We start from the raw sequence: 16016 nt of genomic DNA, 5'->3' as shown, positions 1-16016 counted from the left end.
CAAAGGCTAAAAAGTCACCCCTTTCGTGATTAAGGTGGACAACATGATTGGAAACAATGTACAAGCAACATTCACCCTCAAAATTATTTCCCTTAGTATGGCTCACCTGAATCATGGATGAGCATGAATTTTAGGCACCAGGCCTAAATTTTTGTATGGCATCTAATGGTTGGAGTGGATTTCATATAATCATCACATTGGGGCTCTATGAAAATCAGGGTAGACGTCTCTCTCCAACTCTTTTCTTTAGTGTTCATAAGTCACCTTGATTTTTTTGGGGGGGCCTAAAAGAGTATTACACATCTAATTATCAAAGTAGATATTACATTAAATTTATGGTGGGCCCCACCACTATAATTTTAAGTCCAGGCATCCCATTACAACAATATAAAATATTCATATGAAAAACATATTGGTATAGGATACCGCTTTTAATTTTGACAGGGTCCACCATGATGTTCATATAAAATCTAAACCAATTGATGCAACTATACCAAAATTCTTATTTAGGAATGGTTGTAAACCGTTCCCAAACCATTTAGAAACGGTTTTCAAGCTTGTTAAATAGGGTGCCTCAAAAAATTAGGGACGGTTGAAAACCGTTGCAAAATTTCAATTTCAACGTTTAACTCTCAAGTTGAAAACCGTTGCAAATTTCCAAATTTAGAATGTCTCAAAATTTTAATTTAGGGATGGTTGAAAACCGTCACAAATTTTCAATTCAGAAACAATTTTGGACATTAATTTTAAGAATAGTATTTTTCTTTATTTAGGAACAATTTTGAACCTTTCTATTGGAACTGTATTTTTAAAAAAAATTGAAACCCAAAGAATATTGTAGTACAATTTTAATAATTGGTTGATGGCATGCAAAGAATGAAATTAACCAAACCTTCTAAATTTTGTAGTACATTCTCTAAAAATAAAAAATAAAAAAATCCTAACTTTCTCAAGAAACGAAATATTTGACATTCGATTTTAAAAAAAAACTGTTTGCTCAAAATTGCTTATTGCTGATCAAAATGGAAAGTTCAGCCTTTTAGCCTGATAGATCTACGAAAACCAAATAACTGAAAACCAAAACTTGTAAAAAGAATATCAATTTTGATTCAAGATTTGGGACCATAGTTGCCAAATCCTACACAACAATATTGAGAATAGGCATTCTTATAAGACCATCACCATCAATCCAATATAATATTCCTGACACAACCTTCAAACCATAATCACCCATAACATCAAAAAATCTAGTATTTTGAAACAATTCCAATATTAACTTTTCATTTCTTCAACGCAAGAAAAAGGAATGGTTACCATATGGGTACCTTGCAATATATATGTATCTTGGAGCTGAGTAAGCTACGAACATAGACGTTGAATAGTCTGAAAAAGAAACGAGAAGTTGTGAAAACCATCATCTTGAATAAAACTGAATAAAACCATAGTGAAGGTGGACAAATTTTGTTAGCAATATAAAGATGGAAATGGGCATGGAGCTTCAAAACATTTGAATGTCATCAACTTAACCAAATTGATGGTAGGTGGAGAACAAAATTCCATTTATATAAAAAGAAGAAGAAGAAGAAGACATATCTTATGTTGCCACGTGTCATTCATGTTAGATATGGATTTACTATTAATAAATTGTTGTTTTTCAAAACTAGATCTTGCAGTTGCGATAACTTTCAGGCGAATTCATACACTGCACATATGGAATGCATCTACAATCAAACGAGCATTTTCATCCCATTGGTGGCCATCATATGGATGCCTAAAAGTAAATTCGTCAGCCATCCAAATTCAACAGAAAGAATCAATGGTTGAGATTTTGGGATGTGCTCCATATCTGCATGGGCAATGAATGAGATCGATGTGCTAGAATAAAGCTGAATGTATTGCTATTGGAAACGTTGGGACTATAGCTGTTGGATCCGTGTTATGTTCAGTGAGATACAATGAGATACATAAATGAAGCTTCGAAAAACTTCAAGATAAATGAGATACAATAAGATATACAAATGAACCATCTACAATATATTCTTGTGTTGAGCTGATGACAATATACCTACATCTAATCAAATTATCATACTGCTAATGTCCACCGTATCATGAGTCAACTACTCAAAAACTAGGAATAAAACAATCTACAAAAATGAACGCACTCATTAATACTAAGGGATGGCCAAAAGGCAAATATCGAAGGCAAAAACAAAAACGAAAGTATCTTTCATGGCAGAGGTATTTTCTCCAGGAGAAGATCTAGCATCTCAATTATGTTATCCAAAGAATAAGAAGAGTGCGTGATTTCAGCAGCCTCCCAAACTTCATGGAAAAGGGGTAGATGATGAGTAGCACAAAGCAAGCGGATTTGGGCACAAGGCGACCAATACCAAAATGTTAGAAAGTGTGAAAGCCTAGTATGTTGAGAGATAGGTTTAAATGAAGATAATGATGACAGGTAATATAAAATTTGAGTTCTTAAGTATACTTGTGCTGAACAAGTTTGAGTAGTAGGAAAGTGTAATATGATACACTAGAATTCAAGTAAAGGAAGGTTCAAAAGACTTCTTTCTATAGCATTTGGATGCAATTAAAAACACTTGAAACTAACTTTGGAGTAATGAGGCTGACCTTGAAGTTAAAGCATCTTTCGATTGAGTTGTCCTTAAAATGATCCAAAAGTTCATGATTAAATGAGAATTTTTGAAATGCCATCTTAAGAGATAAATATGTCAAGGGAAAAAACTATACTTCCATTGAAAGAGCACGCTTGAGTTGTCCTCTTCCAACACTTTCAAATTCCTAAATCCCTAAACCCCTAATTCCTTAAATTCCTAAACCCCAAAATTTTAAAATCCCTAAACCCTAAAATTTTACAAATCCTAAATCTTCTGATTTCAAAAACAATGTATATTACCTCTTGAGATTTGCTGCAGAGTGAGAGAAATGATTTTAGTGCGGTGTTTGTCCAGGATGATTTAGTGTGGCATTTATCAGAAAGAAGTTGAGAAATGTGAGAGGAAAGGGGAGAGAAATTTGAGAGACAAGGGGAGAAAAATTTGAGAGGAAAGAAGGGAAATCGAGCACCACTGAACTGGTAGTGCTTTCTTTTAGCGAGAGAGAGCCCCCACCAAATGAGGATTTTGTGTTTTCTACCCGGACGCAGATTGTGTCCTACCCCTACCCCATCTGAGCAGGGCTGCTCAGTGGGGGCCCAAAGTGATGTAAGTGTTTTATCCACATTGTTATCAATCATTTTAAAATATTATCCAAAAAATTAGGTAGGTACAGGTCTTAAGTGGACCACAAAGTGGGGGTTGAACATACACCATTAAAAACTTCTTGGGAGTTGGAGAAGTTTTGGATCAATCTGATATTTTTGTTTTCACTTCATCCACGTTTATGTGACCTTATGAATAGGTTGGATGGTAAAAAAACATCACGGTGGCCCTTAGAAAGGTTTCAATGGTGGGTGTCATTATCACTACAGCTTCCTTTGGTGTGGTTCACCGTGCTTCAGTTTTAGCATCATACCTTAAAATTATCCAAGAAAAGCAATAAACGTAGTGGATAAAACACTCACATCATGGTGGGCCCCATAGAGCCCCGCCCGGACAGATGGAGGTAGGACGTAATCCGCCTCCTTTCTACACGGCTTGACAGCTTGCCACGTGACGTGAACAGAAAAGGATTGGCTCTAGTGGTCGGTGATCCATGGGCCTTGCCATGATGTATGTTTTTCATCCATACCGTCCACCTATACTTCCAGATCATTGTATACTATGAGCCCAAAAATGAGTTTGATCCAAATCTCAAGTAGACCGAACAATGTTGATTGAACGCCCACCATTAAAAACTTCTTACGAGTAATAAAAAATTTTGATCAAGCTGATATTTATTTATTTTTCCCTTCATCCAAGTCTGCATGACCTAATCAATACGTTAGATGTTAAATAACCATTAAAATGGGCTCTAAAAGGTTTTTAATGGTGGACATTCAACCACTATCGTTTTCTCATGGTGTGGTCCACCTGAGATTTATTTCTACCTTATTTTTGGGATAAAGCCTTAAAATTATCTTTCAAAAAGTATGGACGGCTTGGATAAAACACATATATGGTAGCGGGGTCCACATAGCACCGACCACTAGCTACCTGACGGCAAGGTCACTAGGCTAATCGCGTTCGCCGCGGTGAACGGACGCGGATTTCTTGTTAAAGCCGAAGTTCCTGCACTGGGATGTAGGTGGGGCCCACCTTAATGTTTGTGAGAAATCCACTCCGTTCATATGTTTTTCTGTATCATTTTAGGATAAGAGACAAAAAAACAGGTGGATCCAAACTCAAGGCTTCCATACAAGAGGAAACAATGGGGATTTAGGGACCACTATTGAAAGTTTAGAATGGCCACAAAAGTTTCATATCAGGTTAAGTTTTTTATTTTTTCACTTCATCCCAATTGGAATGACTTGATAAACGGTTTGGATGGCATATAAACATCAAGGTGGAGCCTACGAAGGTTTCAACGATAGGAAACTCTTTCCCTAGTTTTCCATTTTGTATGGACGCCTTGAGTTTTGGGTCACCTGATTTTTGGTCTCTTGTCATAAAATGATCCGAAAAAACAGATGAACATAGTGGATTTCTCACAAACATCACGGTGAGACCCAGCTACATCCGATGAAGAAACTTCACACAGAAATCCGCGCCCACCGTGAACTTCCTCTTGTGAGCCCTGCACGGTGAGTCAATCAAAAGTTAACACTACCTGCCCATCTTTTTAAGCGTCCTGGTGGGGTATGATGCAATCCACATCCTTATTTACCATCCAACCTATTCATAAGATAACGTAGACCTGGGTGAAGTGATAACATAAATTTCAACTTGATCGGAAACTTCTGCATCTGATAATAAGTTTTTAATGGTGGGCGTTCAATCCCAACTTTGTGGTCCACCTAAACTTTAGTTTTGCTTCATTTTTTTTTTGGTTTATGCCATAAAATAATCTTAGAAAAGGGATGAATGGCGTGGATAAAACCATTACATCACGGCGGGCCCTATAGAGGGCAGGGGTATGTACTAAGTTAATGTATTAAACGTGGAATTAGGGAATGGTTGAAAATGTTCCTAATTAGGTAAGCCCTCCCTAAACCAAAGAGATAGCCGTTCCTAATTAACAATTTTGGTGGTGCTTTTAGTATAATATTAGGCCTAAAGGCGAGATTAAATAACTTGTGATTTTAGTAAGCTACACTAAAGGAAGCATTTGAGAGAGAGATGCTCGCCTTTAATGTTTCATAAGGCTCACCGTGACAATTAAAATCCACTCCAATCATTGGATTCAATACAAACATTTAGGCTTGTATCATAAAAATCATACACATTAGTGATTTACATGGGCCACACTATTGGAGGATGAGCGTTGCCTTGTGTGTTGTTTCCAATCATGTGGTCTGCCTTAATCACGAATGGAGTTGATTTTTGGGCTCTTGACCTAGTATGGGTTGATGTACGCAATAGTCGAGGTATATTTTACATAAACACCATAGTTGAGCCCACCCTAGCCACCCACCATTTGCTCTCACCATGGCTATGATGAAAGGGTAGTGGAATAATAAGTATATCAATTAATGAGGAGAGTTTTGAAAAATTGGAAAAGGCATGAGAATGTAATTTATATATTAGTTATATAGTTTTTGATAAAAATCCCATAATAATTACTTTAGATCAATGTCCCCCCCATTTAAAGTACCATTAAACAACCCACTCAAAATGAGAGTAAACTACTCTTTGACTTTTAGCTAGCCTTCGATAAAAACATTTCTAGGTGACTCTGGAATCATTGAAAGAATATACCAATCAGGTTGAGTGCATTTTTGATAGGTCCCGGGGATAATTGATGGACCAAATCGATAGATCAGAGTTCAAGCCAATTTGATTTTGACCAAATTGCCCAGAACGACTCGAAATGAGCACCACTTCGATAAAATGGTCTTTGGTTGATCCAAAAGAGTCTTAAAAATCCGGATGGATCATATAAAAAGGTCATAGGCATGACCTGAAAATGATTAATGGGTCAAATTGGCAAGCCCGTAACTCGATCATACATCAACCCATTGTCTAGGACACTTGGAAATTTCAACCATGCACAACCCTATTCAAACTGCATTTGGCCATCCCTAAAGACATCGAAGATCTAAAAGGGTCAGGTAGAAAGAATCCCTAGTACCTCCCGAAGACAAGCATTGAACCCGATCAGCCAACACTAAGTACAATGAAAAAAAATAAAAAATCAAGGCCACTCATCTTGACTCCTAAAACCCTGCAAACCCTCATGCTATGTAGCTGACAAAATGCTATGTAGCTGGAAAAAAAAAAAAGAGAGACAAAAATTGATAAACGGCCCTTTCAAGGGTGTCCTGTCCAACAGAGTCATGTTTTGTTATAGTCTCTTTTTACCTAACCACCAGAACTGAAATAACCAAAAAGAAGCTTATATTTTTCCAATGGCCCTTTAAAGGTCACACGTCTTGGTTTATATAAACAGCACAATAGCAAGCTATAGGGGCTATTTAGAGCTAGTTGTGAGGTGGATGGAGTATACGAGAGAGGATTTTTGTAAGGTTTTAGTGTGTGGGATGCATGTGTTGTCCTTGTTTAAAGACTTCCGATTGCGCCAAAACTTTGCCAAACTTGCGAGATAATTCTCAATTTTTTTTAATTTTTTATTTTAAAGAAGACGCGAAAGATAAAAATAAGGTTGACATCCAACAATCCCTTGCGTAGAAAAAGATTGGTTTTTTTTCTTTTCCTTCTTACATCTTAACTTGACATACACTCCATTCCACACATCCCTAAGTACATCAACAACATATACTCCAATTTCTTTTTATTTTCTACAATAATCTCTTCAACCTTCACCATTTCTTACTTTATTTTTGCTGACCAGGAGTCTTAAATCCTGGAAAGTAAGGTTAAGAATTGTTTTTTATTTTATTTTGCCTACTCGGGGTTTCAAGCCCTATGATGTAAGGCAGGGAATATTTTTCTATTTTATTTTACCTTCTAGAAGTGTTAAACCCTGCGAAGGAAGGCTATGAGTAGTTCATCTTCTCTTTACTTGTCCAAAATGTTAAACTCAATGAAACACGACTAGATGGATCATTGTTGAAATTTTATTAAATTCCTAAAAACTCATTACATCTTGTAAAATAAAGACCGCATGTAGTGACTCATTTCTTTTCTTTTACTAAGGCCCGTACTCAAAATCTACCATTAGTCATTGAATTGAAGAATCTTACAATCTCTCAACCTTTTAAAGATTATATGTTTTTAAATTGGTAATGTATTTTAACTTTATTAACTTGTCTATTAGTAATTCTAAATCAAATGCACTCTTATACTTAGTCAACATTACACTCCAGCTGCACCAACATAATTAAAGATGTAAAAGTTGAGAGAGTGAGGGCATTATCGCCGGTATGACAATTAATTGATCAAGTAACGTAACGATCTTTGCTAAGCCATGCATATAGACCTTCCCTTACACGCCATTCATGCGTAATAAGAGCACTTGTGTCAATTCATCAATGGATTATTCCCTCCATTTTAAAATGCCTTCATTTGATAGAGACACTCATTCGATTCTAATAAGTGAAAAAAGTCACAACTGGCAACTCTATTGATGGACGGATCCGATTGGCTGCGGACATGGAAACGACCCCATCCATAAACACGCAAAGCCGCCATCGCTCAAATGTGTATGCACAGCTTGATACTAACGCGGAAAATTCAGAAACATTATATCGGAGAATGTTAAGATATTTTCAAAATCTCACCTGCTTTAATTTCTCCTGATTTGGATCAAATATATATATATATACACACACACGTAAAATTTTAAGTAAATCCATTTCTCCTCAAATTTAAAAATTTAAATCATTTCATCATCATCATCTCATCATCGTCATTTATTAATTTATAGGATATTCTTTAATATTTTATTTTCAGCTATATTTTCCCAATATTTTAGTGAGAAAAAAGTCAAGAACTTAAAATCTCCCGAGACATTCGCCGAGATTTGTAACTATGGAAGCCGATTGCGTCCGACCCCGGTCGGATTTAGAAATGTCGGACCAGATCTGCGTTGGGACCACCGTGATTTATCTGTCTATCCACTCCGTCCATCCCTTTTCTCAGATCATGTTAAGATATATTCCAAAAAATTAGGTAGATACAACGCTCTAGTGGACCATACCAGAGGTGACTCTTGCATTTAATCTTTATGCATTTAATGCAACCCAAGCTTCCTATTTGGGGTGGTCGCTATAGCATTGGATCTGCCTCAATTTTGAGGGGGATGGACAGTGTGGATCAACAGATACATCACGGTGGGCCCCACGCAGATCTGATCGGACATTGCTAGGTCCGACCGGGGTCGGACGCAATCCGCTTCATGTAACTCTGCATACTACGCGCACCGAGCGCATTCTAACAGTACCACATGTCAATAACCAGCTATTTGATACTCTGGCTGAGTGCAACGGCTGATACGCCGGCACTTCGAAAACGTGGATTGGAGCATACTAACTCTAATACCGATTAAATTGCGAAACGCTCTCTCGCTTAGTTACGATCTAAAAAGCAAATTGGTTGAACAATCCTAACCTCTGATTAGCGGACACTTGTTTTCTTAGATAAAACAAAATCTGATATTATTCATTTTCAACCGTCTAATAAATGCCCAGCAATCTAAATATGGAGACGAGCTTTAAAGAGAAATTTTTTGCTCATGTAGGTGGCTTAATTTAAATTACTTGTATGCAACGCATGGAATTTCAAAGTGATATATAACTGCCAGCGTATCATCCATCACACTCTGCCAGAGTAGAAAAAAAAAAAGCATTTGCAGCCCCCTCCAAAATCCCAGAGGCGGATGCGGTGCCAGCCATTCTTCATTAGCACGCAAGAAATTCTCGGATTTCCGCCCTCTGAAAACCTCTCCTCCTATTTCCTTCGCCTCTTCAGATCTGAGAAACGAAGCCGCTAGAGTCCATGGATTCGCATGGCTCGTGGGATTCCTTACGAAATCAGGTTCCTTCTTCTTCTTTTTAAATTCCTTTCTTTTCTCTCTGTAGATGAATTGAAATTGGCATCTGATTTGATTTCAAACGTTTTCAAATCCATGGATGAATTTGTAAATTCCCAATCGGAAATTATGCTGGAATGGCGTCGACGGTGGATTGAGATAAGACGCCTATCCGTCTCAGAGGTGCCGGTGGGGCCCATCTTGTCGGTAACACAGGCCGTTCATCTGGTGGGCCCACCGTGGGATGGAGCGTGGACTGATACGTCCCCTTTTGGGCGATCCTAGGCATCTGATTGTGGCCTCTAAATTGGCAGTTAAATTGACATTTAGAGCAAATTGCCCATGTCTAAATGGGAATTCTGCCTGATGACTTGGCTCATCTGACGGGGGAGATTCTTTTGGGGGAATTTAATGCAAACCCCGAAAGAGAAGCAAATAGATCAATAAGAAAAGAAAGAGATTGCGGAAAATAAGAGAATATCATCCAAGTTGTTGTATTCCATAGGCCGTAGGCCTTATTTATAATCAGTCTTTACAATCTGCCATAAAAGCTACGGAATCTAAAGATAGAATTCCTAGCTAGTTAATATATGAGAAAATAGGAAACGGCCTAAATAAGAAAACATTGTAATTAAGAAAAAATCTAAAATTACTCATTGCCTAATATAAAGATATGAAAGCAAAAAAGAAAATATCCTAATATAGAGATTTGAAAGAAAATGAAAGTAGTGATGGACTAAAAAGGGAAAGTGGTCATTTCTGGTACACACGTGCGGAGCATGGAGCGTGCACGTGTGGGATATCAGACGATTGCATCAATTCCTCCTGGCTTGAAAAAATTCAGCTTCGTTGAGTTAATGGCAATGTACTCCTCATAGAGTTTTGGGTTGATGCACTTGAAATCATTTGCTGAAAATCCATGTGTTGTCGGACCTTGGTCGGTCATTCCATTTGACAAGAAAATTTTGACACCCTCTTTGGCGTGTGGAAACTATTTGATCATCCAACACATCATCAATGATTTCTTTGATTTGTTGTGGTACCTCATGTATTTGGATAGCTTGTTCTTCCGTGCTCTCGTTTGTGTGATATCGAAGATAAATTGTCAGGTCTTTCCCATTAAAAATGGGGCTGATCTTCATTTTAGGAGGAAGCTCGATTAGGTATGCATTATCATTATCTTCAAAATGTGGTAAGGACTTGCCTTTCTAGAGTGGAGCTTTGTATAAGAGCCTGTTGGAAACTGCTAGGGCTTAAGTTGCACCATGACTCTATCTCCTTCTTGGAATTGTGCAGAATGTTGTCGAACATCTGCATGTCCCTCGTAATTTTCATTTCTAAGGGTGATCTTTTGCTTAATTTCTTCATGTGTCTCCTTAACATGCTGTGCAGTGCAAAAGCTTCAACATCTTGGCTCGATTGAGTCGCACTAGGAAGTGGAACTAAATCGATAGGTTGTTGCAATCACATACCTGTTGCAATTTTGAAAGGAGAGAGTCCTGTAGTGCGGTTCACAAAACTGTTATAAGAAAACTCAGCTTGTGCTAACACGATGTCCCATGAGCTAATATGATTACCAACTAGACATCGAAGTAGATTCCCAATACTACGGTTGACAACTTCAGTCTACCCATTTGTTTGCGAATGATAAGCACTTGAGAATTTTAACTTACTTCCCATCTTAGACCACAAGGTGCGTCAGAAGTAGCTCATAAACTTGACATCACAGTCAAATACAATAGTTTTGGGAACACCATGTAGATGAACCACCTCTTTAAAGAAAACATTGGTGATGTGCATGATGTCTGATGCCTTCTTATAAGGGATAAAATGAGCCATCTTCAAAAGCTTGTCAACCACAACATAAATAAAGTCATAGTCGCGTTGAGTCTTAGGCAAGTCCAAGACAAAATCGATATTGATGTCTTCTCATGGAGCATCTAGCATAGGTAATAGTGTATAAAGACATATTCTGCTTGCTACCTTTACCCAGTTGACATGCTTGACATTGACGAACAGCATCTCGACATCTTTCTTCAATCTGGCTAGTAGAAACGGTCCTCGACCAAGGTTGTTGTTTTATTGATACCAAAGTAACCATGTAGGCCACCCGAATGAAGCTCTCGTATAACAAGCTTTCGCAAGGAACTCTTAGAAAGGCACAACCTCATATCGAAGAATAAGTACCCATTGTGCTAGCTATATCTTGGGTACTTGGTGTCTGTGCCGGAAATGAGTGTTGAAAATACCTTCCCAAAATCATCATATCCGGCATAATCCCGTTTAAGTTCTTGAAACCTGATAATGGAAACTGATAAGGTAGACAATGGGTATGATTTTCGGCTGAGGGTGTTTGCTACCTTATTTTTAATGCTGGCGTGATGTTTTAGGTTGAATGTGAACTCTTGAAGATAAGCACTCCACTTAGCATGACTAACTCTCAACTTTTTCTGAGAATTTAAGTAACGTAATGCCTCGTCATTAGAAAAGAGCACAAGCTCTCAATGAATGAGGTAATGACACCAATGCTTCAGAGCTTGTACAATAGCATAAAACTTCACATTGTATGTAGAATACTTCTTTCGTGCCTTATTGAGTTTCTAACTAAAAAAGGCCACCGGATGTCCTTTCTGGGTAAGAACACCTATGCCTATATGGGATGCATCACAGGCAACTTCATGCGCTTTTTCGAAATAAGGAAGTCTAAGAACTGGAGCTTTTATCATTTTCTGCTTGATTTCTTGAAATGCTTTTGTTGCTACTTTAATCCACTTAAATGGATGCATTCAGTAATAGGCATCATGATGGAACTAAAGTTCCTAATAAACCTTCGATAAAACGTAGCAAGCTCATGAAAACTACGAACCTCATGAATATTTATAGTAGTCCATTCAACAATGACCCTTATCTTTTTTGAATTAGCCTTCACGCCTTTTGCTGAAATGTCAAACCCCAGAAAAACCATGCTTGAACTCATGAAGGTACACTTATTCAAATTGATGTAGAGTTTCTCGTGGCGTAAGGCGAAAATGATCCAAATGATCTTCTTGTGAACGGCTATAGATTAAGATATCATCGAAGAACATGATGACAAACTTACTAATGAATGGCCATAGAATTTGCATCATCACCTGCATGAACGTGCTAGGCATTCATCAAGCCGAAAGGCATAAATAGTCATTCATACAATTCATTATTTGTCTTGAAAGCATTTTTCCATTCATCTTGAGAATGAATTCTTATCTGGTGGTACCCGCTTCCCAAATCAATCTTTGAAAGATTTTACCATTCGCCAACATGTCCAGCATTTCATCTAGGCGTGGAATGGGAAAGCGGTACTCTACTATTATCTTGTTGATGGCGCGACTATCAACACACATTCTCCAGCTGCCATCCTTCTTCGGTGTGAACAATGCTGGCATGACACATGGGCTGAAGCTATCACGAATGAAGCCCCTTATTAACAATTCCTCCACTTGTTGGCGAAGCTCTGCATGCTCTGTTGGGTTAACTGGATATGCTGGAAGATTTGGTAATGGTATTCCAAATACCAAATCAATTGCATGCTGAATGTTACTTGTGGGTGGAACCTCACCTTGTAGTTCATTAGGGACCAAATCCTGAAATTGGGACAGAACGTCCTTAATCTTAGGTGGTTGAGCAACAACATTACCAACTGGATTGGTCTTGCATCTTACTAGAGCATACATGATCCCTCGTTTGTGACTCTCCTCCACGAATCGGGCCATTCGCAACACTGTGGAAGTTGGCTTTGCCTTTTCAAATTTGTCATCCTTCATAGGGCTAAGAGTAATGGGCTTTCCTTTGTACATAAATCTGTACGTGTTCTTATGACCCTTATGAGTTGCATCCCTGTCGTCTATGCACGGGTGCCCCAGTAATATGTGTGACATTCATTGGAATGATGTCACACTAAAGTGGTTCTTCGTAACAACCTAGAGAGAAGTTTATTAAGCACCTCTTAGTCACAATGGTGAACATGTCATTCACCCACACAATCTTGTATGGCTTGGGATGTGTTTGAGGTTTCAGTTTCAACTTGTCCATCATGCTTTGTGAGGCCATGTTTATGTTGTTGCCTCCGTCAATAATGACCTTGATAACCTTTCCACCATATGATACTCGTATATGGAAAATATTGGTTCGCAACCAGTCTTCTTGGGCCTCCTCTTTTGGTGCTGTCAGAACCCTTTTGATCACGAATGATACTTGTTTTTGTTTAGGCCATCTAGGCCTTCCTCAAGTTTTTACTCGTCATCTTCTAGATCATTTTCATTTTCGTTTTCATTTTCCACTTGATCTGCATTGAAGTTTTTTACCTCGCAAAATTGGGGATTGTGAGAGGGACACTCTGTCACGTAATGTCCACAACCATCACACTTAAAGCAAGTGTTAGTCGACCTCCCTTGCGTTGTTGCAACATACTCTCCCTTTGTATGATTGTTTTGGGGAAGAGGATTGGAGGCAGAGTTCTGACCAATTTTGTAATCCCGAGGCAAGTTAGTGTAAGGTACGAATGGTTGTGGGCGCGAAGTGGAGCCATTAGTAGTGGGGCTGATGGATGGATAGTCCCTGCCTTGAGGGCTACCGTGCCCTATTACCAGCTTCCGCTCTTGCACTTTTCAGGCCATTTAATACGTCTCATCTACGTTATTGAGCTGAGTAGTTACCAATTCTTTTTGAATCTTGAACCGTAGCTCATTACAATAATGGCCACTTGTTGTCCTTTAGATTCTGTTAGGCGACACCGAATGACCAAGTCATAATAATGCTGAGTGTACTCCTCCACAATCACATTGTCTTACTGAAGCGTGAGGAGCTCTTGAAAAGAAGTCGTCTCATAATCTAGCGGAAGAAATCTTCGCTTCAATCTTGCCTTCATTTCCTCCCAATTGCTTACGGGAGGAAGGCTGCACCATTGCAGTTCTTCTTCTATGACATACCACCAATCTTGAGCCACACCTTTACGTTTTAGGATAGCAAAATGTAAGTCGACAGCTTCTTCCATTTCATGCCAACAAAAATATTGCTCCATTGACTTTAGCCACTCGTTGAACACTTTGGGATCCAAATTACCATCGTAATCTAGAATATTAATCTTGACATGCTTGGCGGGATCCAAAGTGTGAATATTTCTTTCTCCTTTGGGATAAATTGGATCATCCCGTCGTAGGTTCATCCCTCTGGCCCCCGGTTGTGCATTACAATGTTGTTGGGTCTTGTAGCCAGGCTCATATTTTTCTTCTTGGAGATCACCATTCCAACCAGGATGCCTTGAGTCAACATTTCCGGACTCCAATTCTCCATTAAGGTTGTCCATAGAGGTTTCGTGATATGGATTGATTCCCTTATTTGCGTTTTCGAGATCAATAATACGTCCTTCCAAAGTATTCATTCTGGCTATGGAACGGGCCTTTAGATCATCCACCCGTTTTGTGATCAAATTGATCACTTGTTGCAAGGTCGTGACAATCTCATCTTGAGATTGTGTAATCATCTCAGAATTGTAAATCGTTCATTTTTTAGTGTGGCGCATAAGACAATAGGCTTTCGCAAAGCATGCGAGAAGGTTCTCTCTCTCTCTCTCTCTCTCTCTCTCTCTCTCTCTCTCTCTTTTGGTAAGGAAAATGAGAAAAAGGGCAAGGAATCGATGGGTTGGAATGGGATTAGGATATGGTAGGCCTGGAAGAGAATATAAACTCTTTTTTTTTTTTTTTGTATGATTAGGGTTCGAAGGGTTTGGGAAAAAAAGAGGAAAAGGTATGGTTTAGAGTTTGGTGATTTTGAGATGGGAAAAGGGAAAGAAAAGAAAACGGAAGGTGATAGATGGATGAAGGGGATAGATGAAAGGTTTGATTAAGATGAGAAAATTTCCTTATTCTAGTTTTCCCAAGAGTAGAACTTGCTCTGATAATATTTAATGCAAACCCCGAAAAGGAAGCAAATAGATCAATAAGAAAAGAAAGAGATTGCAAGAGAAGGCCCGACAATCCTCTAGCCGAATGCTAGATATCATAAATACAAGATTGTGAGCAAGCTCAACAGTCCTCTAGTCTTGAATTAGAGATCACTTCCCCCCCTTCAATAGCTATCATAGAGAAAATAAGAGAATATCATCCAACTTGTCTTATTCCGTAGGCCTTAGGCCTTATAATCAATCTTTACAATCTGTCATAAAAGTTACAGAATCTAAAGATAGAATTCCTAGCTAGGCAATATATGAGAAAATAGGAAACTACCTAAATAAGAAAAGATTGTAATTAAGAAAAATAAAATAAAATCGCTCCTTGCCTAATATAAAGATATGAAAGAAAAAAAAAAAAGGAAATTTCCTAATATAGAGATTTGAAAGAAAAGGAAAATATTGATGGGCTAAAAAGGGAAAGTAGTCCTTTTCTTGTATGCATGTGTGGAGCGTGCAAGGTATTCAAAATTGGTTACGCAATGGCCGTAATGCCCGTGATGTAATAGTAACAGTAATAACCGTTACGCGTTACGGAGTCGAAACAACCGTAATGGCCGTTATAGGAAAATGGTCCGTAACAACCCTGGTCTTTTTCAAAAAATAAAAATGGCCGTAACTGCCAATACAACCTGTATCATAAGTAACGGAATGGTGGTGGCCGTTACGGCCACTATTACCGGTTTGGAACACCTAGGGAGCATGCACGTGTGGTATTTGGGGCGATTGCATCAGAATTTCTCATCTGTAACTGTCCCGCCTTATCAATGTTATCAAATGGCATAAGCAATCTGGTGTGACCCAAAGGGGTTGGGCGCTTATGTGATGGTACAACCCCCCAAACATTTTTATTTTTTTTTTTGAAAAAAAGGGGAATTGAAGGAAAATTTGGAAAACAATAAAAATTATGTAAAAACAAGTGAAGGGAATTTTATTTATTTTTTTT

The 16016-nt window shown here is 38.3% G+C and overlaps 1 protein-coding gene across 3 annotated transcripts in view; it reads left to right on the top strand.

The window, feature by feature from the left end:
* Window positions 1-8874: 8874 nt before the first annotated feature.
* LOC131216937 (Golgi SNAP receptor complex member 1-1) overlaps window positions 8875-16016 on the top strand; it is a 46527-nt gene continuing 39385 nt past the window's right edge. For all 3 annotated transcript variants that reach the window (XM_058211575.1, XM_058211576.1, XM_058211574.1), the window contains exon 1: window positions 8875-9092. In XM_058211575.1, the coding sequence (XP_058067558.1) occupies window positions 9054-9092 (39 nt within the window). In that variant the 5' untranslated portion in view covers window positions 8875-9053. The remainder of the gene's footprint in view (window positions 9093-16016) is intronic.

This window comes from Magnolia sinica, chromosome 10 (assembly GCF_029962835.1).
Source record: "Magnolia sinica isolate HGM2019 chromosome 10, MsV1, whole genome shotgun sequence".
Lineage (NCBI taxonomy): Eukaryota > Viridiplantae > Streptophyta > Magnoliopsida > Magnoliales > Magnoliaceae > Magnolia > Magnolia sinica.
The sequence above is the reverse complement of the archived record's forward strand: the minus strand, read 5'-3'. Positions and strand labels throughout refer to the sequence as shown.